Source organism: Carassius carassius, chromosome 25, assembly GCF_963082965.1.
Source record: "Carassius carassius chromosome 25, fCarCar2.1, whole genome shotgun sequence".
Taxonomy (NCBI): domain Eukaryota; kingdom Metazoa; phylum Chordata; class Actinopteri; order Cypriniformes; family Cyprinidae; genus Carassius; species Carassius carassius.
In genome coordinates, this window is record NC_081779.1 from 18,710,009 (window position 1) to 18,733,899 (window position 23,891).

The 23,891-nt window shown below is 38.7% G+C and overlaps 1 protein-coding gene across 3 annotated transcripts in view; it reads right to left on the minus strand.

Moving 5' to 3' along the window:
• The window catches only part of LOC132104334 (protein CBFA2T1-like), a 61,796-nt gene extending 39,761 nt beyond the window's left edge, over nucleotides 1–22,035 (minus strand). For all 3 annotated transcript variants that reach the window (XM_059509738.1, XM_059509737.1, XM_059509735.1), the window contains exon 1: nucleotides 21,611–22,035. In XM_059509738.1, coding sequence (XP_059365721.1) covers nucleotides 21,611–21,638 — 28 coding nt within the window. In that variant the 5' untranslated portion in view covers nucleotides 21,639–22,035. The remainder of the gene's footprint in view (nucleotides 1–21,610) is intronic.
• Nucleotides 22,036–23,891: the final 1,856 nt, after the last annotated feature.

Genomic DNA, 23,891 nt, shown 5'->3' on the forward strand with positions numbered 1-23,891 from the left:
AGATTTCGTTATTGCGTTGGACCGATCGGAATTAAGAGCAAAGGTCTGTTTAAATGCCGACGGGAGCTGCGTTGAATTACAATAGTTTATTTTCCTAGTTGTAGTGATGTTCACACTCGCGTGATGTCTTTTGAAAACCTTAGGCCGGTGACACACTGGCATATTGCACCTGTCAAACATAGTCTATTTTGCCGTCAATACTGTTGACGGTGTCTTTTATCAGTAGGCTTTATATTTATGCGCAACATGAAGTATAGATATTGTTGTCGTGAAGACAAGATCCTGGTCTGTCGGCGGCCTCCCTCTGGTGTGTAAAGACACAGAAAACATGAAGCAGCCGTCACGCAACTGACACGCAGCAGACGTCGCCGGCCTTAGAATCAGCTGCAGGGCGGGATTTGCGCTGAACGCTTAATATGTTCGATTGGAAACACGAAAATGTATATGTTCCGCACACAAAATATTGCATTCGGTCATTCGGTACACACGTGCACCGTACCGAAAGCCTTGTACCGAAACGGTCCAGTACGAATACACGTACCGTTACACCCCTAATATATATATATATATATATATAAATATATATATATATATATATATATATATATATATATATATATATATATAGGACCCTCCCAAAACACAATTGAAAGGATTTCAGGGTTATAATGGGAATTGTATTGGATAGAACAACAGTAATTACTATTGGAATAATGCCAAAAACAAAAAGGAATTTTGTATTGGTTTCATGGAAACTGTAAGAATTTTTTTTTCAGCAGGGTAATGATCCTCATACTGTGCTGCACATTATTTGACAACATTGAGCTGAAGCTTGTTTTTGCAAATGTAAAATTGCAACCGCAATATCGGTCAAAAAAAAAATCGCAATTAGATATTTTCCCCATATCGCACAGTCCTAGTGCGAAGGTTGCTAGTACCATATATGCCTCCTCTGATCCTATTTAAGGTTATTTTGACTGTATTTTTAATGGTTTATTTTTATATTATTTATTTAATTATATGTATGTGATCCCTTTTTAAAAGTTGTCTTCTGCTCATTGTGTAACTGTTTGTACAGCACTATGGAAAACGTTGTTATTTTATTCAGTACTTTAGAAATAAATTTGAACTTTTAATTTGTTGTCTGTTGGCACTGAAAAAAGGGCCAAATTAGTTTAGTTTATCTTGTGCATTGTCTGCTTCTCAACGCAACCCAAAGGGCTTGATCTTCCACACAGCTGGAAGCCATTAGAGCTCTCTGATGATCTGCTTGTACGACGGCTTAGCTACAGAGGCTGTAATAAGACAGAAAAAAAAGAGAAAAAGAGGAGAAACTTTGGAAGTAGACACAGTCATTAGATCAGCCAGTATGCTGCAGTCTCACAGAAAAAAACCTAAAGGGCAAGACTGTCCAATAAGAATGTATGAATCACAGCTTAAAACAGACAGCAGAAAATAAGAATATTGAAATATTGAAAACAAGCAGCGAACACAGGAATGCTTATATTGTATCTTATGTAGAATTGCTACAAATATGGTCAGGAACAGGACATCAATGAAAACTCAAGCAGGCTGGAAATGCCTCAGATGATCTATAATAACTATAATTGCTGTAATAATGCTACAGTGAAATAGTCTGTATAATGCTGGAAATACGGTATACATATGAATGGATGCCCTATGACACGTCCTGATCCCAATAACCCTCTCCTTTTATGCAAACAACATGGATAAGCAAAAAAAAAAAGATAAACATGTCAGCAATGTGATGCAGTTCACAACAAAAATCGTGCTAGTGTAACGGAGGCCAACAAGTAGTGCTGTGCAGGTAAACCTCACTCCATTTAGCCTCCTTGTTAGTGCGTCCGCCTCCCATGCCGGAGACCCGGGTTCGAGCGAGTGTGAGGAGCGGAGGAGAGGACCCGGGAGAGAGGGGTTACATTAGTGCCGTGACCCGGATGGGAGTGAGGTTTAGGGGGGTGAGTGTAAGGGAGGCCGGCGAGTAGTGCTGTGCAGGTAAACCTCACTCCCCGATCTCAAGAGATGCGCTAGTGGCTGTAGCCATTTGGCCTCCTTGTTATTGCGTCTGCCTCCCATGCTGGAGACCTGGGTTCAAGCCCCGCTCAGAGCAAGTGCAAGGAGCGGCAGAGAGGACCTGGGAGAGAGGGGTTACACTAGAGTAGCAATATGTAAAAAAAAAAAAAAGTGAGTGACATGACATTCAGCCAAGTATGGTGACCCATACTCAGAATTTGTGCTCTGCATTTAACCCATCCAAAGTGCAGACACACAGAGCTGTGAACACACACCCAAAGCCATTTATGCTGCAGCACCCAGGGAGCAGTTGGGGATTCAGTGCCTTGCTCAAGGGCACCTAAGTCGTGGTATTGAAGGTGGAGAGAGAACTGTACATGCACTCCCCCCACCTACAATTCCTGCCAGCCCGAGACTTAAACTCCCAACCTTTCGATTACAAGTCCGACTCTCTAACCATTAGGCCACAACTTCCCAATCCCCAACAAATTTTAATAATATGTAACCATGTAAACCAGTCTTAAGTCGCTGGAGTATAATTTTAGCAATAGCCAAAAAAAAACAAAAAAAAATGTATTGGTCAAAATTATCGATTTTTCTTTTATGCCAAAAATCATTAGGATATTAAGTAAAGATGATTGATATCGAAGATGAAGATATTTTGTAAATTTCCTATCATAAATAAATAAAAACCGAGCGCCAACCTCCCGCTCTCTCTCGTGAGGCCAATAAGGAAGTGACTAAAACTGCAATTCATCGACTGGCCGCTTGAGGCTGGCTGCAAAACGGAGTCCCCATGTTAAAATGCCCAACTTTACAGCAGAAAAAAAAAACGTTTACAGCCTGGTGCAAAAAATGATTTTGGTCTAAATAGCTAATTTTGCCATTCATGACAACTGTGTGGGGGTGAATTTTTTTATAACTCATCCGTTTAAATTATATTAAGACTAAGAGTTTTTAATAATTAAGGGTGTGGCCACTTGAGTGACAGGTTGATTGCCGCTGCTGACACTGCCGTTGTGCTAGGTGGGTGTGGCTTCAGCAAGTAGCTCCCGCATTTTTGCCCATTTTTGATTGTCCGGGAGAGTCCTGCGGTGACGCGCTGCCAAGATGGCGACAGCCCGTTCTGCACACTTTAGGCTTTAAAAACACACTTCAGGAATCTACGGGTGATGTCACGGACACTACGTCCATGTTTTTATACAGTCTATGATAAAAACCTATTTTTTGATCAGTAATATGCATTGCTAAGAACTTAATTTGGACAACTTTAAAGGTGATTTTCTTTCACCCTCAAATTCCAGATTTTCAATAGTTGTATCTCGACCAAACATTATCCTATCTTAATAAAACATACATCACTCTAAAGCTTGTTTATTCAGCTTTCAGTTGATGTATAAATCTCAATTTTGAAAAATGACAGTGTATTGTGGCCCAGGGTCACACATGAAATTATGCTTGAAGAATTTCACTATGACTGGTTTAACACTTGAGAACAGAACACCCTGAACAGCATGAAGAATTCAATTACCCTAATTTAATTAAAAACAGTTTTACAGTTTTAGTTTTTGAAAATGAAAAATTGAAATTTAATAAAAAAAAATGGTTCATCACTATTTGTTTCTATATGTATCTTCTGCAAATTTAGGCATCACAGTGTTGTGGGTTTGCATGAAAAAAAGAAGAGAAAAAGCAGAAGCAAGTGTGTGTTTGTGTGTGTCCAGTCCTGAGCCATCTGTCCTGTTATGCTGTCCCCGAGTCCCAGAGCAAGCCAGATCTGCTTTCCGCAGTTATTCATGACTTTCCCACTCCAACTTTTCAGCATGACTGCAGCACACAGTGCACGCCAATCAAGCTCAACAACGGTCACCAGGTTCAAAGAGACCCCCCTCCTCACCAGCCCTGACGGCAGAATGATCGCGCTTTCCAGTCTGTATAATGTTTGGAAGTATCATCTGAATGTGTGGCTCACACTAGAAAGTGACACAGGCAATTGTGCTGATTCATGAAACGCATGTCGTCAGTAACAAATCAGCCCCCTCATTTGGACCCGAGCCAGACTCTGCTCTCAGCCACCATCTGACAGCTGAGTCTCTCTTACTTGCTGCGGAAAACAGAGCATGTTTCATTAGGCGGTAGAGTTTGGCATTATTCTGAAGTCTGTTTAATCTCAAAACATGGAAAGGGACGTTAAGGAAGAGATGTCTTCGTGGCTCATCTTTTTTGGGTTTGCACACTAGGTGGTGCTAGTAATACACACTTCAGATATACAGAGTGACAGATTCATTGTGTCTGGTTCTGCATTTAGGTAACAAACAAAAACACCTACGTCTCATTTCTAAATCCTGATCATGAGCTGTTCGGTTTTCAGAGATGAGTCCAGATGCGCATTGACAGATTCACCAGCAAATGCTAAAGAGAGAGAGAAAGAGAGAAAGAAAAAGATGTTTCTGCTTTAGAACGTTTTTGTCAACTTTTTCGAAAGTGAGGATGCCAGCTGTCCCAGCTTATGTTTAGATTATGTAATGAAAACATATGGTGGAAAGAGGACAGCACAATGCAGGCTCTTCTCAGTCCTTTTATTACTTTCTGTATCCTCATGAGTGACTAACACAAAAAGAGAGAGAGCAAAACAAAACAAGAGGAATCTGTCAGTGGGACTGGAGCTGGCTGAGCAAGAGACAGAGTCCAACAGGAACCAGTCATTCCTGGCCCAGCCCTTCTCCACACAATGGCCTTTAGAATAGAAGGAACCACAGGCCTGGCAGAGATAGCCCACTGTCAGGAACTAGGACGGACAGGACCCGGCCTCCCCGGGCAGGATGTTACTGCTGCGCAACTGCATGGCCCCGATATCCCACGTTCACACACTCTTCCCCCACCGGCAGGCCGGGATGTTTTATTTTAAAATTATTTTTTACACCCTCATGTTGTTCCAAACCTGTATTTATTTCCTTATTCTGAATAGCACAAAGGAAGATATTCAAAATAATATATCAACTGTTTCTTCCCATAAAATGAAAATCAATGGAGTAAAAAAAAAAAAAAAGGACTATACGGACTTATTTTTTGAATGTATTGCTCCATTTTACCACAGAAAATGTGGCACACAGCTCTATTCACAGGTGTGAGGATACAGGAAATGCAATTACGGTACTTCTTTCTTCTAAACAAAACAGTCCCTCAAAGAGGAGCTGAGGCATGGATTTCACAAATGTCCACACTTTATACTCACAGATTAGGATAAAACACCTCCAGCATCCTCATGAAATATTGACTAGCCCCGGCGAGGTGAGGACATACAGAGCTGTGATTCTGTGGCACACTGACCCCGGGTGTCCCAGGCAGACCCCGAGCATCCCTCTGGTCAGCACTGCTCTACTTCAGCACACCTCCGACCACAAAAGTACTGCTAGCAGCCCACTGCAGTTGCCATGACAACGGGCACTGCAGATATGTTGTGAGGTGAGCAGCCTGTCAAACTGCAAAGCTGCTTTTGTGTGTGTACTACATGGTAAGTTACCGCCACTACTAGAAAGAGAAAAAAGAGAGAGAAAAAGAAACAGAGGAAATAAAAAGAGAAACTCACTGCTGTTAATAAAATATATGGTCACCCGCAGCAGTGGATGAGTTATGCTCAGGCTTGCATGAATCAAAACATGTCTTATGTCAGAGCCATAAAACTAAAACAGTCCTCTGGCATATGTATGCTATTAACGTCACTTGTCCATTGCTTAGAAAGCCTCTTAGTGCCTAAATCAAACCCACAGATGGCATGAAGTCTGAGATGGGAGAGGAAAGGGGTAGAAAACAGAGGAGGCACTCAATTCAGGGTTTACATTAGTCCATTATCAGAGGAAAGCCAGGGACAGAACAGACTCACCAACTGACAAAGGAAATGCAAATAAAAACTGAAAATGGTTTTCACATATGGAATAAATTTTTTTTCTTTATGATACTATTGAGAATGTAAAAAATACTATGTAAAAGTAATTCATAATTTTGTGTATGTCTTATGTGCTGTGATTCAATTATATTTATTATGATAAAGATATCAATATCACTCTAGATGCTAAAACACTGATTGCTATAACTACAACTATTAAAGGTAATAGCCTTAAGCACTGCCATTGTATGAGTGTAAGTGTCAGGATGTGATTAGACGGTGATAAAAATAAAACATATATTTAAAAAAAAATTTTTTTATCTTTAATTAATTGTATTTATATTTATTTATAGTTTAAGATGTAATTAACATTGGCAACAGCCAGACACATTTTTTTATTTATTTTTTTTATCAATAGGCTTCTTCCAAAGTGATTCCAGCGATTCTGTGATTTTGGCAAAAAAAAAAAAAAAACAGAAAAAAGAAAGAAACACTGGCTAAGAACTGACCCGAAGTCTTTTTCTGTCTGGAGCCCCGCACAGCCAAAATCCATAACAGTAGGTCAGTAAACACAGACACGTGCATTGTGAATTTTGGGCAGTGAATGCAATTCCACATCAACACTATGTGCTATTAAATGTGTTTAGGAAAAAAACAAATACAACCCAAACAATTCTTTTGCACACACTCAACTGAAACCCAAGAGATCAAGATCGATGGCACTGTCAGGTACTCCAAACTCAGAGGCAGATGTCTTTGAACGAGTGAGACCTGCGAAAATGAGGACAGCAGGAGTTAATTGAACTCTCTATAGCCTCCAGCTACACGCTTCTACTACAAATGCAACATTTCTATGACAAATGTTCAGTTATACTGAAATATGTTGTGTTGGTTGCACCACCACCCTAATTAAAAAGACATGAATCTGCAAAGTTATGTTGCCCTGTACAACATATATAACATAACAACCTGCATTATCCATAAACGAGGCAAACTGAATAACATTATTCCAGAGCCCATCATAAATAAAGCTAGTGATTATGGGCGAACAAGCACAGCTTGCAAGAGTGATTCAAATCCGCAAATTAAAACATGATACTATACAATGCTCCTGAATGTGCCGCTGTTCAGACCATCTCCTCCTGTTTCATTTATCCTTTACCTCTCACTTCTTCCTGCTTCTATATTTTGTGGCATCTGGCACAGTGACTATACGTCTGTTCAATCGTTCTGTGCTCCACTCTCAATCTTCCTTCTCTCTCTCTCTTGTCTCTAACAGGGTTGCCTGATCTTCTCCTCCCTCTGGTTTCCTCTGACTAGTTCTGCTCTGTGCTGATATACTCCTGGCTTGCAGCCCTGTCCATCAATCTCCAGCCTGTGGCACTGATGAACATGGGAAGGCCCAACCTGACAAATGTCTGTAAAAACATTATTCCATCCAGTCTTTCTCTCTTTATCTTTGCCGTTCCTTGTGTCCTATGAAAATCTCACTCTGAGGTCAGTTTTAGCTTTGTCTTTCCCATTCGTTTTGTGCTGTCTGATTTTGTAAAATCAATGCCTCAGGGAGACGGGAGGCATGAGCTGAGCTTTATCCAATAATCACAATAATCTTGAATTTTAGTCCATTCTCATTCCATTTCACTGTCCGCTCATCATCGACCCTCTGTGTTACCCATAATCCACTCTTTGGCTTAACTCTATTTTCATCTCATCATGCCTGATAGCAAATTCCCAGAGGCCCACTTTTTGTGTTAGAGGGGGGGGGGCGATATCACTTTTCTTTTCATGGTTCTGGATAACCCGCAACCCTCCCATCGCCATTGACACCCACCTCTGCAACCCCCCTCCCAGAATGTGGATAAATAATTGCAGGGATTTGCCAGACTGTAAGCTTCCTTTCATATGTTAATTACTCACAAACAGTTGTTTTGAATAAAGGCATTCTCTTCTCTCTCCTCCTCTTCGGGCTCCAAATCCTGCGTGGAGAAAAATGTGGTGGCAATCGCAGATAAATCCAACTCTCTGTTTATAGCATTAATCCATCTTGTGCACACACACACACACACACAGACGCCTCCTGCGCTCAGCTGATGCAAGGGGCCTTTTAAGAGTCGTGTTTGGCGCAGAGTGACAGGGAGCTCCATACGGGAGCCAAAAGTGAGATCTGAATAAACATGCTGTGCGCACACGCTCTCTAATCAGCCGCTGACTTTTCCGTTTATGCTGTCATTAAAAGCAATAGCCTGAGGCAGTGCATGACAAATCATCTCTTTGGCAATAAATGTTCAGCGAGGCTGCGTCCAGAAGGACCCCCTTGTCAGTGACGAGTGCTGTCTTCTATGCTTCCATGCTGCGCACAATGATGGTGGCTAATCACCTCAGGATCTCTCTGGACACCGTATTAAAAATAGGATGGATCACAATAGTTGATTGATTGTCTAACAGCTGACTAGTTGAATCGTGAGATATATCTTTTTTTCTGTTTGTTGTTTTAGCAGTGGCACTTTCATTAGAATGCTGTGTTCTTGTTCGATAGTTTGATTGAGTCAGATTACCTGAAAGTAGCTTAATTGTATGGGGCTTCTTTAAAGTTCTTTAAAGGAGCACTGAAGATAGCAATGCGCTGAAACGTTTGCTGGTGTCCATTCTGTTTTTAACCCACATGCACTTTGCACCTTTTTGCACGATGCAATTTGAAAAATATATTTCTTTTTTGTAGACTTCCAGTCTTGAGTGGATCAGTGTGCGCCTAGCCACACCTCTTGTTCATTCCAATGCCATTGGCTCTATGCACCTGTAGTACAAGGACCTGCAGTACAAGAACTTTTTTTCTGTTTGGAGCGCTACATATTTTTTCTAGCATTCTTTAAAGTTCTGTCATCACTTACTTACACTCTTTTTTGAAGAAGAAGAAGAATGTATAAACTGTTTTGTAAATGAAAGTCAGTTGGGTTCAAAGCAACATTTGGACCACTGTTATTATTGTTAACTGAAACTAAATATATTAAAATAATTTAAATTAATTAAAATAAAGCAGAATTTTTAAATAAATAAATACATATTATATTACATACATATACTCAGCTTGCATATATATAAAACAACAACAACAACAACAAAAAACTGCATGAAAAGATTCACTCAAAAAAGTGGAATAAGTAAATTTAAGTCTTAAATTACTGAAACTGAAAAAAAAAAAATCTATATAGAAAATAAAAATAAAAGCTTATTCCAAAATAATAATAACAACTATTAAAAACTTTTAAAAACTGATTACTCAACTATTCAATCAGACAGCTCCTGACTAGTCAATTTAAAATATAAAGTTTTGCACATCACTAACAAAAAGTACCCCAGGGGTAGCTCTAGCTAGCTATAAAAGGTTGAGCTTTCAGACTGTGACCTGGCCAATGATAATTCTAGATTCGATCAGGTCTCCAGAGGACGGAAATGTTTGGAATTAAGTGTCTCAGGCTGAATGAAACCATGACAAGCTCCTAATCCCTCTATTGAGAGCGCATGCTGTACCACGCGCAACTGCAACACAATCTAACCATCAAGGTGGCTACAGCTGCACATGACTCTGTGCCATATCCAAAGCACAAACCCCCATCATTTGACTGTAGCAGCATCTCCCATATGGTGCCATGAGGAGGCGGGGCTTGAGGGAGACGGTGAGACAAAAAGAAAGAACAGTTCAAATTCGCAAACATAAAATTGCAGCTGCACCATTATATTTGATCCCAGTGCAGCTGTGAATTATTATGTGGACCATTTAATACTGCCAAAGAGGAAATAGGAGATTAAGATCATATCTTTGCATCGCTGCCAAGGTGTGCATGTTCCTGAGCCCAGAGCCTTGGAGCAGAGGATGGGTTCGCTACAGATGCATCTCCTTTTATGTGCCAAACGAGATGGCTGGAAGAGACCTTTCTCACTTTCTGTGTTGGTATAGTACATGGGGAGGTGCAGACAGGGCTGTGCTTAGAGGGATGAGCATTCACGTTTCACTTATGCAGCCCTGAATGTCCTGCAAGCCAGTAATTTGTCCAGTCATCAGGGGAAGATTAAAACCAGAACAAAATAATTCTTTACAGTTATGGAAAAAGTGAAGAGAAGAAGAAAAACAGGCATATGCACACATCTTTCCCCTGAAAAGTTATTACATTTTGTAAATGGTATGGAGTAATGGCAAGCATATGTGGTGCAGTAGTCAAGGCTAGGCTAATCGTGCTAGCAGGAACCCTTGACATATAACGGATACTTGTTACTGAAGTATAGCTTACAAAACCAGATGTTGATAAAGACACATTAAGACAGATGGGAGAACAATTACTGGCACAGACAACTGTCCTGAAACAGCTTAAAACATTTCAGCCCTTATAAGGCAAGATGGATATATACACACTGCCATTTTATTGCTCCATGAGACCCCTTCCCATTTGGAGAGGGGTCTCAATTTTGCCATAGCTGTGCCGTTTGCCGCAACATGCAGCTATTTAAAACACTGGTGCTGAAGTGTATTTTGAAAGGAATAAATCAGAGACAGACCACAGCTCAATGAAATACCACATACTGCCACTCTAATCGATACATAGCCCTATATATATGCATGGATACATTGTTCAGGAACTTTTCTGGCAAACTGAAAAATGCCAAAGATCTGGGACTGGGACTGGGACTCACTGGGCAATTACAAGTCTTAAAATCAACATAAAATGACATATATGACATAAAATTTACAACAAAAAACTACACAAAGAATTTGGGGTGGGACTCAAAGAATGCCTTAATTACTCTTTGCCTACTGGTTAACATTATCCAATAGCCAACACTTCCTTTAGTGATGTCAGCAAGAAATGTGCACCGACGAGTCACATTAATACCAGGATATCCAAAAATCAAATAAAAAATTTTAAACTGTAGAACAAATGCACAATGAACCAAATATTAATAGTCAATCTCACTGTCCAAATACAATGCATGATATATCAGTACCATATCAGCTAACTGCTGATATTAGTCATTTTTTAATTTATCTGTATCAGTCAGTAACACTCAAAGTTAATATGTAAAACAGTAATAATGCAATAAGAAAATGTAATCTTATGCTAATCTTAAAATTAATATTTATTTCTTGTACTAATCCTTATAATGTTGTGGTGCCCCAATTCAGATAATGTTGTGATGCAGAGTTTAAAATGATTAATTTAAATTTTTGATATTTATTTTAGGCATAATAACATTAAATTCTAATATCAGCCATAACAGATAAATAATTGTCTGTAATTTGTCATATTGGATCATCCTTAATACATCCATCTCCAAATTGTTTTTGAAGGCAGAATCTCAGGTTCTTAGAGGCTGTACCACTTACATAAAGGTTAATGATATCCAAATACTCTGCACAAATTAATTAAAGTGACATGGATCACTGCCCTTGTCTCCCAACCCCCTGAAATGAGACCCTATTGATCCATAATGATCCACTCCACGAATACCAAACACAGGTCACATAATAACCATGAGTTATTACTCATAATCACTTCGCTGCACTTGATCTGCTTTGATGATCTTCTTCAGTATCTTTTTTTTGGGGGTGGCCAAAAAAACATCTGTGTTTATGGTTATTTACTGACATATTTTTGTGCATATTGGTCAGTGAATGCGAAAGAGAAGTCAGTTCCACCCTGGAAAAACCTTTTCTGCAGTGGAAATGCACAGAACGGTGGACATGGGCCGGGAACCCACACCAGGACTGTGGTTCTCTGTGCTCACGCTTCAGATGTGTGGAAGTTCTTTCCTGCACTTAAATCATATAAAATCACATTCAAATGGGAATGCAGGAATATTAAGAAGAATCTAAATGCACATGTCTTAACGAATACCTGGTTCATGGAAATTTGAAAGTAGTTCTAAAATGAAACTGGTTCTTGATCCCCAACCATAGTGGCAATGCTCATCTGTGAGTTCATTCTGTGGTCATATGCGTGCAGTGGAGCCATGCTGCCAGGGCCGGATTAACCATAAGGGCAACTGGGCAATTGCCCAGGGGCCCAAGACCTCTAAAGGGCCCAGAGCAGCAAGGGCACGAGCAAAATACTGTATCTGGTAATCTCCCGCTTTATATTAAACAAACTGTCAACACGGGCTTTTGCGCTGCACAGAGACGCTGCGCTGCCTATGACTTTGAACGTGAGTTGAGAGCGGTTGAGAGTCAGTCTCATGCGGAATGACCAATGAAGAGAGGGCCTCAAGTTAAGACCCTCTCCTCATTGGTCAGTCCGCATGAGGTGTGTCAAATGTTACGCCGAGCGGGTTACGTCAGGCGTTGCTACAACAGATAAAAATCTGACATGGAGAAGCTAAATGGGAGCGCGAAGCGGAAATTAAAAAAGAAAAAGGACATCAGAAACGCAGAAAATTTTAAGTATATACCTAAAATAGGTCATTTCTTCACTCCTGTTAATGTTGCCGACAGTTCTGTTAAGTCAGCTTCCGTCAACGACGAGGACAGCTCAGCTAGCCAGGACTTTTCTTCAAGATGCCAATTGAAAGCAAACATGCACTCCCTAATTATTTAGGATTAAAATTGTGTGTTTTGCCAGGTTTTGAAGTATTTATTTTTATCTTTCTATTTTAGCTATTGGACATGAACTTTTAGTGGCCTTGATTTGGAAGATGTTATACACCAGTTTGCACAGTCAAAGTCCAGAAAAAAGCCATTGTAAGATGTGTTTGCCAAATGAAGGCATTTCAAATTCAAACATGCACTTCCTCATTATTTAGGACTAAAATTGTGTGTTTTGCCAGATTATGTAGCATTTATTTCTGTCTTGTCTTCTTCAGAGAAATTGACAGATTTCTAAATGTTTATGTAGCACTAAAATGTTTAACTGGTTAATTGTGCTGTGATATGTTGTTGTTCTATTTTAAAACAAGTTAAAATGAGCTTAGGATAAAAATGTTTATGAGCAGATAACAGTGATACTGCATTTTATTTATTTATTTTTTCCTTGAGGTGCCAGCTTTATTAAAATGCTGTATATTGTGGTGGAGGGATAACTGGCAGATTTCAAATTGTTTGTGTTGGACTAATAACTTGATTGCCTTGTTGAATTCTGAGGAGACAGGGTCACCCTGTCAGGGTGTGATTTCTGCTTAAAATGAGCTGAGGACCAAAATGTTTCTTGATGTGTTGTCTGTGGTCTTCTGTTATAGCTCTATCAATTCAATACATTTATATTGGGAATAAATGTTGTTAAATAAACAATGGTTTGAAAGTGGTTGCTTATTTATTCATTTTTGTGAAAATGGAGGATATTTCCCTCCCTTTCGATGTAGTGGGTCAATTTTACCAGATTATACAGATGCTGATGTGTTTTGTTTTCATAGCATTATATGTGAGTGAATGTCTTTGATAGGGGACATAGTAGTGCATTTGTAGTTCTATGAGCATTTAAATATTTGTAAATCAAAATACACCTGATGACAATTAGAATTTGAAGTATTGAGTATATTTACTGTATATTACAGTAATATATTCTGTATATGACCATATTATGGTGATCCCGGGGTCGTGATGATGGGGCCCTTGAATATTGTTGCCCAGGGTACAACAAAGTGTTAATCTGGCCCTGCATGCTGCTAATGGCGGAAGTGACCTGAGTCACTAGGAATGGCTCCTGGTAGGGTGAATTCCTTCCCAGCTGTTTAAAAAAACATGCTCACATCCACACGGCCATAAACAGGATCTGATACAAGGTTCATTCTTGTTTCACAGTTTCTATGAAGTCTGCATACAAGAGTCTTATCTGAGGAACCTCGTTTGTCAGGAAATGTCTACTGGTACTTTGTAAGCTGCCATAATTCAGAGCATTAAGTTTAAAAAAGCGACTGAGTAATAAATGCATTATCATCTTGGTCTATGGTGTTTCATATATTTGGTATATTTTGACTTTTGTGTTAAAACGGCTCCTTTAGTCTTTCCAATAGCGATGATGGTAACATGGGGAGATAATGTCAAGTAATTTAGCGCAATTCTCCATTCATTCTCTAGCTACAAACAATTTTAATACACTAGGGGTGCTCCCTCCATTCATGGCTAACAAAAGCTTAGATGCAACAGACGTTTAACAAAATTATTCTTTTATGCGTAGCCGCTTTGAAAACGAAGAGGTTCATCCACCCGGGTGCATGCTCCTCTTTACCTGCACCCCACACTCTGTCTTCCTCTTCTTCTACACTTCAGCCTTGTCTTATGAATCACCTCTTCTAGAAATAATTGACACAGAGCATTTATCTCGAAAGCACCTGCTGATCGACAACTACAACACAATCGTGTGCTACACTTCAGAGCTATTGTCCCACCACAGGTATAATGCATTCTGTTCTATAACAGCCCAGAAGGAGTCAGATTTGCTTTATAATGTTTTATATTCATTATAATTATATACATACACATGATTACATTTCTGTTTTGAGTCCTTTGTTTATCTCAAGTGTTACTGTACATAATATGAATCTATTTCTGCACTCATAATTTTTTTATGAATTATTGAAAAAACACTGGTTTTGGACATAAAAGTTTTGGAGGGACAAAATCATTGACCAAAACCATTTAATTAGCAATTTTTGTAGCAATAAGAAATAATGTTAGTCTGAAATAATGACAGACAGCTCCTTGTCAAAGTACTTTACTATAAATGGTTTAATGTATCACCTGAAAACACAAAGAATTCAGTTACCCAAATGTAATTATTAAAACTTTATATTTAGTTTCAGTTTTTGGCCAAAAGAAAACTTACATTTCTCGGATTCTGTTTTTCAGTAAGAAAATATTTTGGTGCATTACTATTATGAATCTTTCAGTTTACATCAAGAAGCAAAATAAGATGACGTGCCACTCATTTGTTAAGTAATTAAAGTACACTGGAATCAATCAAATTAAAACTTTTTTTTTTGGTGTACATTTATTATTATATTCATTATTACATGGTTATTTAATATAAAGGATTTTTTTTTTTTTTTTTTTTAGAAGTTCAACAAAATAACTAGGCTTTATCATGTCAGCAATGAAATGACTGAATATAAGATTTAGTCACACTGGCCACCCCTAGCTATAAGTTGCTGTAAAGGAAGCAAAAGGATAAACGTCACTGAAAGAATGTTTCTGACGTCTCTTTGGCAATTTGTCACCAAGGAACACCCTTTTTTATGGAGGAACTTTATAGACTTCCTGCAAGAGCTGAGTCCATCCCTCAGCAATTGTTACCTCATAAAAAGAAGTAAACCTTAATGAAGCCATTACACAGTCCATATTCCCCATCAATCATGCCTTTACACTGATATGCCAAAGCGAAATGTTGGTCATGTGCCATTCTCACCTTCTCCTTGGCAAAAGCAGCCACCGAATCCACAGACAAAACCCAATTACAGATAACAATGTGCTAATCTCTGTTCCTAGGGAGCAGAGAGTCGGTCTGGAAAGAGATAGCGATGCCACGCAGGCTAGATACAGCCTGTATGACAGAGCCTTTGTTTTTTTTTCTTCTCTCCATCACTCCTTCACTTCCTGCTAAAGTCACCCCCCCCCCCACAACACACACACTCGGAGTACACACTCATCCTGACACCTTCACCACCCTGAATCTTTTACCCTTTTACAATTAATCTTTAAATGTTAATCCTGTGATGGGAAAATAGAGGAGGCAAAAGATAACAGGTTACATCTTCACTCATGCGCCTCTATCGTCTTCTGCATCGCTGAAAAGCACCTATTCAATAAGATTACCTTCTGGCAGAGTGCACGGCGACACACCGCGGCTTTGTATTCATTCAACACACATCCCGGCTTATCTGAAATATAAAGGGACTTGTCAGGATGGCACATTGTGTGTGTGTCTAAGGGGAAGGCAATGTGCATTAGGGCGATTACAATATCAGCTTGGTCCAGATGGAGGCAGGAAAATAAACAGAGGGGGAGAGAAAACGAGCGATTGAGAGACAGAGACAGAAGACAGAGCGGTAGTTTAGCATGCGCGTGACTGAGTGAGTAAGTGTGGCTGATGGATGTGAGTGAAAAATAGGATGTGTTGGAATAAGAGACGAAGGGAGAGAAAGAGAAGTTAATTGGCAAATTAATCTTGAATTAACAGACAGAGAGAGACAGTGAAAGAGAAAGAGAGAGAGGAAGACAGATATTGAGCAAGCCTGGGCGGTCTGGACACCTGTCAGCTGGAGCAGTGGTTTGTTTAGTTAATCCTGGTCTGGACCACAATGACAGCTCAGGTTCAGATAGTCTACACTGAAAGTAAAAATACAACTTTATAGAAATTCTTTAGTTATTTTAAGACATCGAAAATGAAGTACCTACAGCAATATTCATAAATTTCAAGAATTTGAATAAGTAATTACCTGATCAGAAATATCTGATTATATATATATATATATATATATATATATATATATATATATATATATATATATATATATATATATATATATATATATATACAGGTACATCTCAATAAATTTGAATGTCTGAAATCTTTGAAAAGTTCATTTATTTCAGTAATTCAACTCAAATTGTGAAACTTGTGTATTAAAAAAATTCACTGCACACAGACTGAAGTAGTTTAAGTCTTTGGTTCTTTTAATTGTGATGATTTTGGCTCACTGTAACGATACAAACTTCATATTCATCGGGAAGAAGGAAGTGGGAACCGGCGGACAATCAAATGAAACTTTAATAATCAAAATAAACACAAAACAGCGCAACAGCCCCTCGCGGACGACTGTTGCGCACAAATAAAAAGCAAACACAAAATAAAGTCCAGGCCTGGTCCTCTCTCGTCCGTCACTGTCGTCGCTCCAGTTTTATATCGCTCCATCTCCTCCGTGGGACTCGAGACCGGCGAGTGTCGCAGGTGTCGCTCATCTCCAATCACTCCACCGGCCTCGCTTCTGTTCCCACATCCCTCGGCCCCGCCCCACTCGTCACACTGACATTTAACAAAAACCCACCAATTCAATATCTCAACAAATTAGATTATGGTGACATGCCAATCAGCTAATCAACTCAAAACACCTGCAAAGGTTTCCTGAGCCTTCAAAATGGTCTCTCAGTTTGGTTCAGTAGGCTACATCAATCATATCAATCATGGGTAGACTGCTGATCTGACAGTTGTCCGGAAGACAACCACTGACACCCTTCACAAGGAGAGTAAGCCACAAACATTCTTTGCCAAAGAACTGGCTGTTCACTGAGTGCTGTATCCAAGCATGTTAACAGTAAGTTGAGTGGAAGGAAAAAGTCTGGAAGAAAAAGATTCACAATCAACCGAGAGAACCGCAGCCTTATGTGGATTGTCAAGCAAAGTCGATTCTAGAATTTGAATGAACTTCACAAGTAATGGACTGAGGCTGGCGTCAAGGCATACAGAGTACAGACGCTTCAAGGAATTTGGGTACAATGGTCAGTTTCCTCTTGTTAAGCCCCCCGGAGGCGTCTTATCTGGGCTAAGGAGAAGAACTATACTGTTGCCCAGTGGTCCAAAGTCCTCTTTCAGATGACTTTTTTCAAAGTCACTGCACCCATTTACCAAGAAATTTTGGAGCACTTCATGCTTCCTTCTGCTGACCAGCTTTTTGAAGATGCTGATTTAATTTTCCAGCAGGATCTGGCACCTGCCCACATTGCCAAAAGCACCAAAAGTTGGTTAAATGACCATGGTGTTGGTGTGCTTGACTGGCCAGCAAATTCACCAGACCTGAACTCAATAGACAATCTATGGAATATTGTCAAGAAATCTGTTTAGTATTAACTGTTTTGGATTAAAAAAAGCTCCATGTAAATTCTTACACATTCCCCTTTGACTTTATATTGGCTTATTAAATTGTACACTCCAGCCCCACGAATCACGATATAATAAAAACAATAAAAACAAATTGAAAATTTTTAGCCATTATGCCCCCTATAAATCCGAAGCACACATTCTGGGAGATGACGGCCACCTCAATCATTCACGGCCTGCCCTCCTCAGAGACTCCCGTCGAGTCAAATCCACAGCCCTCGCAAATAAGGGCCCTTCCTCCCCTCTGACAAAGCCCAACAACTCACGTTGCTTATTTACAGCCCAAGATTGAGTGTGTCAGCAAGTCCAACAGTAGCCCTCAATGAATATAAAGAGCCTCATAGATGATATAGCTCAATGGAAAGAGATGCGAGTGAAATAATGCTAATGCATTATGGGAATGTTTCCCTTAAGAGCTGAAATATTAAGAACACATAAAATGCACTTGGCTGATATTGCGTAACTGAACTCGCTCGCTTTTCTTCCCTTTTGTTATTACAATTTTTATTCATCCAGAGAAATTATATGGTCTGTCAGCTTAGACTTTTTTGCACACATTTATTATGATTTGATTTGTATTTTTTATTTTAAAAATGCATGAAAGAGAAACTGTAAAGCATCGAGACATGCTGCGTATTTGTGCAAGTGTCTGGCGAGAATGTCTCCCAGTTTATGTATGGGGTTAATGACATCACTAATGAAATGAGTTACTGCAAATTCTGCAATGATAACACGCTTGCCTTTCGGCCAGAACGTCTGCTGTTGTTCATTGAATATACACAGTAAGCACTTAACTTCAAAAGTTTTTACGCTGCTCTGCATTTAAGGTAAATAAGAAGCACATTTATCAGTAGTGGAACGCACAATACTTGTCTTTCATCAATGCGAAAAAAAAAAGTTTAATACTTACACTGTGTAGTTAATTAATTTCTAGTAGTGCATGGTGCATATTTATAGATTATCCTAACAGAAAATATATGTATTAAATTTACATATGTTTAAACCAATAATAGTAAATATCTCCCGGACATACTCGAAAATAATGTAAGTATTTCCATATCTCTCTCACACACAGCTGTGTGTGTGTTGGTGTGGGCAGCCGAGTCATCTCTTCATTATGCTGTGGCAGTGTCTGGTTTCATGCGTTTGACCCGTTTGAGGCCAGTGGGAGTGGAGGAGAGGGGAACAGGTGTGAGGCAGGCAGGCTGGTGGCTGTGCAGATGGCCTTAGCCAGAGGATGTTGCTGCCTGCTAATGCTGGCTTCAAACATACACACACACACACACACATATACACAGTGCTTATCGCTCACCGAACCCTCACCTCCGGCCACCATACACTATGCCTTTAATCAAGGTACGCTCACTACTTGCTCTGTCCATTGGTGTCCAGTTCGAATCTCACGTTGACAAAGGACATGTGCAAAGACCTTGATGAGGTGATGACCAATTCACAGTGGAGAGTGTCATAGCTACAGCAGTTATTGCTGGTCATCGCCTCCTTTCTCAAATTCACACATATATAAGGAAACATCATATCTTAAAGAGCAGGTCATATGGGTTTTTAAAAAATATTTATTTTTGTCAGTCTGTAATATAGAAATCCTTCAATGTAAACTGTTTGCAAAAATTACATCATGTCGAGAAGACGCTGTTTTCAGCCTCACTGGGCATTCTAACACAGTTCCCACACGTGCACCTCAAATTAGTAAATAATAATAATAATAAATGCATCTCACGTAAAGTACCACATAAAAGGCTGCATCGGTATCAACCTCAGGTTCAAATTTATAAGGTAATATAAAGGCTGTTTTTGTAAGCTCATAGCATCTATGTCAACAAGTAACCCTCCTGGGCAAAAAAATGTATTATGGTATGTTTCCGACATGCATTGTATATGGAAAGTCCTATCATAGACTTCGCCAGCTGACCAATCAGAGCAGAGCTTATGGAAGTGAGGAGTTTACAGACCTTAAGCTAAGAACTGCTTCGAACAAATCATTTTTGATTCCAGTTTTAAATGTATATTCTGAGACAATGTTTTCATTTTTGACAATATCACAATGTTTTCTGACCTTAGATACATTTAAACCTGTTGGACTAACACAATATTAGGACACTTTAAAATACCATATGACCTGCTCTTTAAAAAAACAAACCTGAACTGCATGACTATGAAAGTAAAAGAAGTCCCTTTTGAAAAATAAAATGTAAATCTACTTTGATGAGAAAGTTCAAGATTACGAAAAAAAAAAAAAAAAAAACATACATTTGACCTGAGCAACACAAGCTGTGAGAACAAGCACATTTCGTCAAGGGAACAGCAGTTCTTCAAAATCAATTCTTTCTTTTTTTTTCTTTCTGCTTTAAATACACACTGAATGCCACTGAGAGCAAGGGAAATAAAACTTTACCCTCTTATTTTCGACTTTTACCCATCCAGCCTAAAAAAAAAAAATCTAATTTAAACTTTAAAGGCTCAACTCTTCTGCTGAGAGAACTTGAGTGCTGAGAGTGGTCTATTCACATCATGATGGATTGAGAAGATGAGCTTGACAATTGTGACAGGAGCAGCTTTTTTTCTTTTTTAATCTGGCTTAGACAGAATTGATAAGCACATCTTCTCAATCCATTGTGAAGCCACAGTTGTCAATACAGCCACATTTTCAGACACATCTTGTCAATTCACTGTGACGTCACAACAACCAATGGATCTGTTCAACAAATTTGATATTCCATTGTTAAACACACCTGTTATATCACACTTCTCAGATGCATCTTCATCCATTGCGATATCACAATGGTAATGGATCTTCTCAAAATATCTATCACTATTGTCAAAAACATCTTCTCAATTGTGTTGTCACAACTGTTAACTGATTAATTTACAATTAAACAGAGATTTAATAGCCTTTATTGTCAAATGTGTCCTCTTAAACGTGATTTTAAAAAGCATCTTCTAAATCCATCACGATGACAGTTTTCTTCCAGTCTCACAGCAGACGTTTACCTGTGCTTGTAATCAAACATTTGATTTGATCAAATGCAAAGACTGGCCAACAACAATTCATGTTTATTAGAGAGCATTCATGTGTTTCTAGACGAAGGTGATATTACACTTGGCCAACAGATGACAAGCTGATCGTAGGTAAATGTTTGAAAGGTTGACTTTATATATTTTAATGAATGGTATGGTGTATTACTGTAAAAAATAAGATATAAAATTACGAATTCTAAACGAATCTAGAAGCTGCATTAAAATTCTTACACAAAGACCTGCAGTGTTTTGTTGGATTTGCTAAGCTGTATAGTATAAGATAAATTATTTACTGAGCACGTGAGACAGCACGCATTAACCACTGAAAAAAAAAATCGCTAGTAGTAATACAATCTACAACGACAATTACTCTCATAGTCTCTCTTACACAACATTTCCCTTTAGTTACGGGAGAAAACCACGATAAAAATATATTTCTAAGCGATAATAAAATATGTCATAAAATCCAGAGTAGCGTCACATGAAAGAAATGCTTTGCTTGAGCGATGTTCTACAAATAGAGGTAAAGGCGGCCATTTAATTTACTACAGACAAATATTACAACTTCAAGTAGACTATTAGGCTATTTATAGCAGGCGATATTCGCTTTATGTTGCAAATCATATATTAAGCGATATGCGCAAAAAAGGAGAAAAATGATGTAACTGTTTGTCAGTTATCCAAATGTAAAACAAAGCATCCTATTAAAATTATTAAACGTGGCTAAAGTTCACAGACTGGTAAGTATTCATCTGAGATCACGGGAAATAGAGATAAAGACAGTAACTGAGCGACTTACACTGAAAAAAGGAAGAAATTCCCACCATGCGTAACCGCGTTGTGAGAGAAAAAAAAAATAATTCCCTGTCCTTGAGTCCGGTCGATATATTTAGCGATGTTTGTCAGTCTTAAACGAATACTTCCAAGACGAAGAAGAAAATGTGTCCGTCAAACTCCAGTGCACAGTGCTAGAAGCGCTCCAGTGTGCTGAAGGGCAGTGAGCCCGAGGCTCGGATGAGGCTCAACTTGACAAGAGAAGGATGCTGTGCGTGTCTCGAGCTCAACTCGTTTTCCTTCAACTGTCCGAATACATGAACACGAAACACACGAAAACGTTTGATCCTAGTGTGCGTCAGAAATATTTAGAGAAAAGTGAAGTATTGGGGAAAACGGTTTCTTCCGAAGAGCTTCTAACGCCCGTCCGACTGCTTGGAGAAGCTGTGGTACTTTGCCTCTAGTCGGCGAGCTTCGGCGGGAAACCCAGGTGCAGGGTGGGCGGAGCATTCTCTAGCGGGGGCGGAGCCTGACACAACAGGCATCTGGATATAAATACGTACAGGTTTATGGGATAAACTCCATATAGAGCGTAATAAATGGGATTGTATGAAAAAAGAAGTGGATGATAACGGATATGGTTTGTTGTGGTACAAGTGCATGAGTTTGTTAAGAGAGGCACACAAGTTTAGTTTAAATGAGTACAAAGATATCTTTATTGCTTATACATTTTTACGTTCTCATGAACGTGTTCGACTGAATAATTTGAAAAACCAAAGTATACTTCAGACTTAAATAATAAATGTTCTTCAAGAAGTACGGGTACTTCTCCCAACAACAAATCAGTTCATAACATAATGTTATAAGTTCTTATATTAAACTTAACTGTACAAAGACACATTAGTACCAGGTACATAAACTGCAAAGTTCTTCAGCTGACCACTTGTCATCAGATCACCAGAGACCTTAGGTGTAGGGGAGAGCAGGGGCGAAAGTACCATTTTTCAGAAAAACATAATTTTAAAAGATAATGTTGTAGACAGAGATATATTTCTGCTGTGGTCAGTAACTCATAAGTGTGGTCTATCAATACCAGGTGGTATTTTGTAGAAATGTAGAAAGGCTTCAGTATAATTTCAATTTGAACATAAGTTGCACATTGTTACTTTTGACCCCATCGGTTGGGACGAAAGTAACACACAGGTGGGTTAAAAGTAACACAACAATAAAAAAATTATTAAATTACATAATTATATTTATATTTTTATTTTAAATTATAAAAATAAGTTTCATCAAATGTCTCAAAACCCGACTGTACAAACTTTATTTTTTATTTTTTTATTTCAGTGTATTTTTATAAAATATTTTTTCAACAGAATGAACAATATAATAATTAAATTACATTGGCATAATATAAATTCTAAAAATAATGTAACAGTAGGCCTATTCATGTTTCCATCCAGTTGTTTTTATGCATAAATTCAAAATGTGCATTAAAACATCTGGAAACACTGCAAATTCATAGCTGGAGGTGTAAAAGCTAATGTATGGCTAAAACCTAAATATAACTAAGGTAAATGCGAGGTAGTAGCTGCCCAGATGTTCCTCTATGTCCAGAAATGCTCTCTCATAAACATCTGGATAAAACCAGACCACTGTTTGTCTTTCTGACCCTCACTCAGACATATTCTTTTGGTATAATATGACATAAACATTTTAATAAATGATGCAAGAGACAGAAATTCACAGAATAGCATGTACCGGAACAAAATAAATACTTCTTGTCACTGTAGCGGGACAAAAGTAACAACTGTTACTTTCGTCCCGACAGGAACTCCTGGCATTTAAACCTGATTTACTTTTATACTAAAAAACTTTGATAATGCAAACTTTAGGATGTGTTAAAGCACTAAATAACCTGTAGATTGATCATTACTGTGACACATGAAACAAAAAAAACACCACAACTAATAAAAAAAATACCGCTTCAATAATTTACTTTTTGTTCTCGAAAACAGTTTTACCGACCTAACTGCGGGAAATGATGAGGAAATCACGTGATATTTCTCAGCTCCGTCAAGGATTGCATGCTGAATATACCGTCATAGCTGGGAATGCAAATGCAGCAATAGGCTCTGAGAAAATCGCTTTGTTACTTTCGTCCCACGTTACTTTCGACCCCGCTCTCCCCTAAAGAGGGCTATATATCCCCAACACCCCCCAAGCCCCAAAAAAAAAAAAAAGATTTGTAGTCAATAAATATGAGTTTTTCAATGACCCCTTCTTCAACTTTTACATTTGCCTGC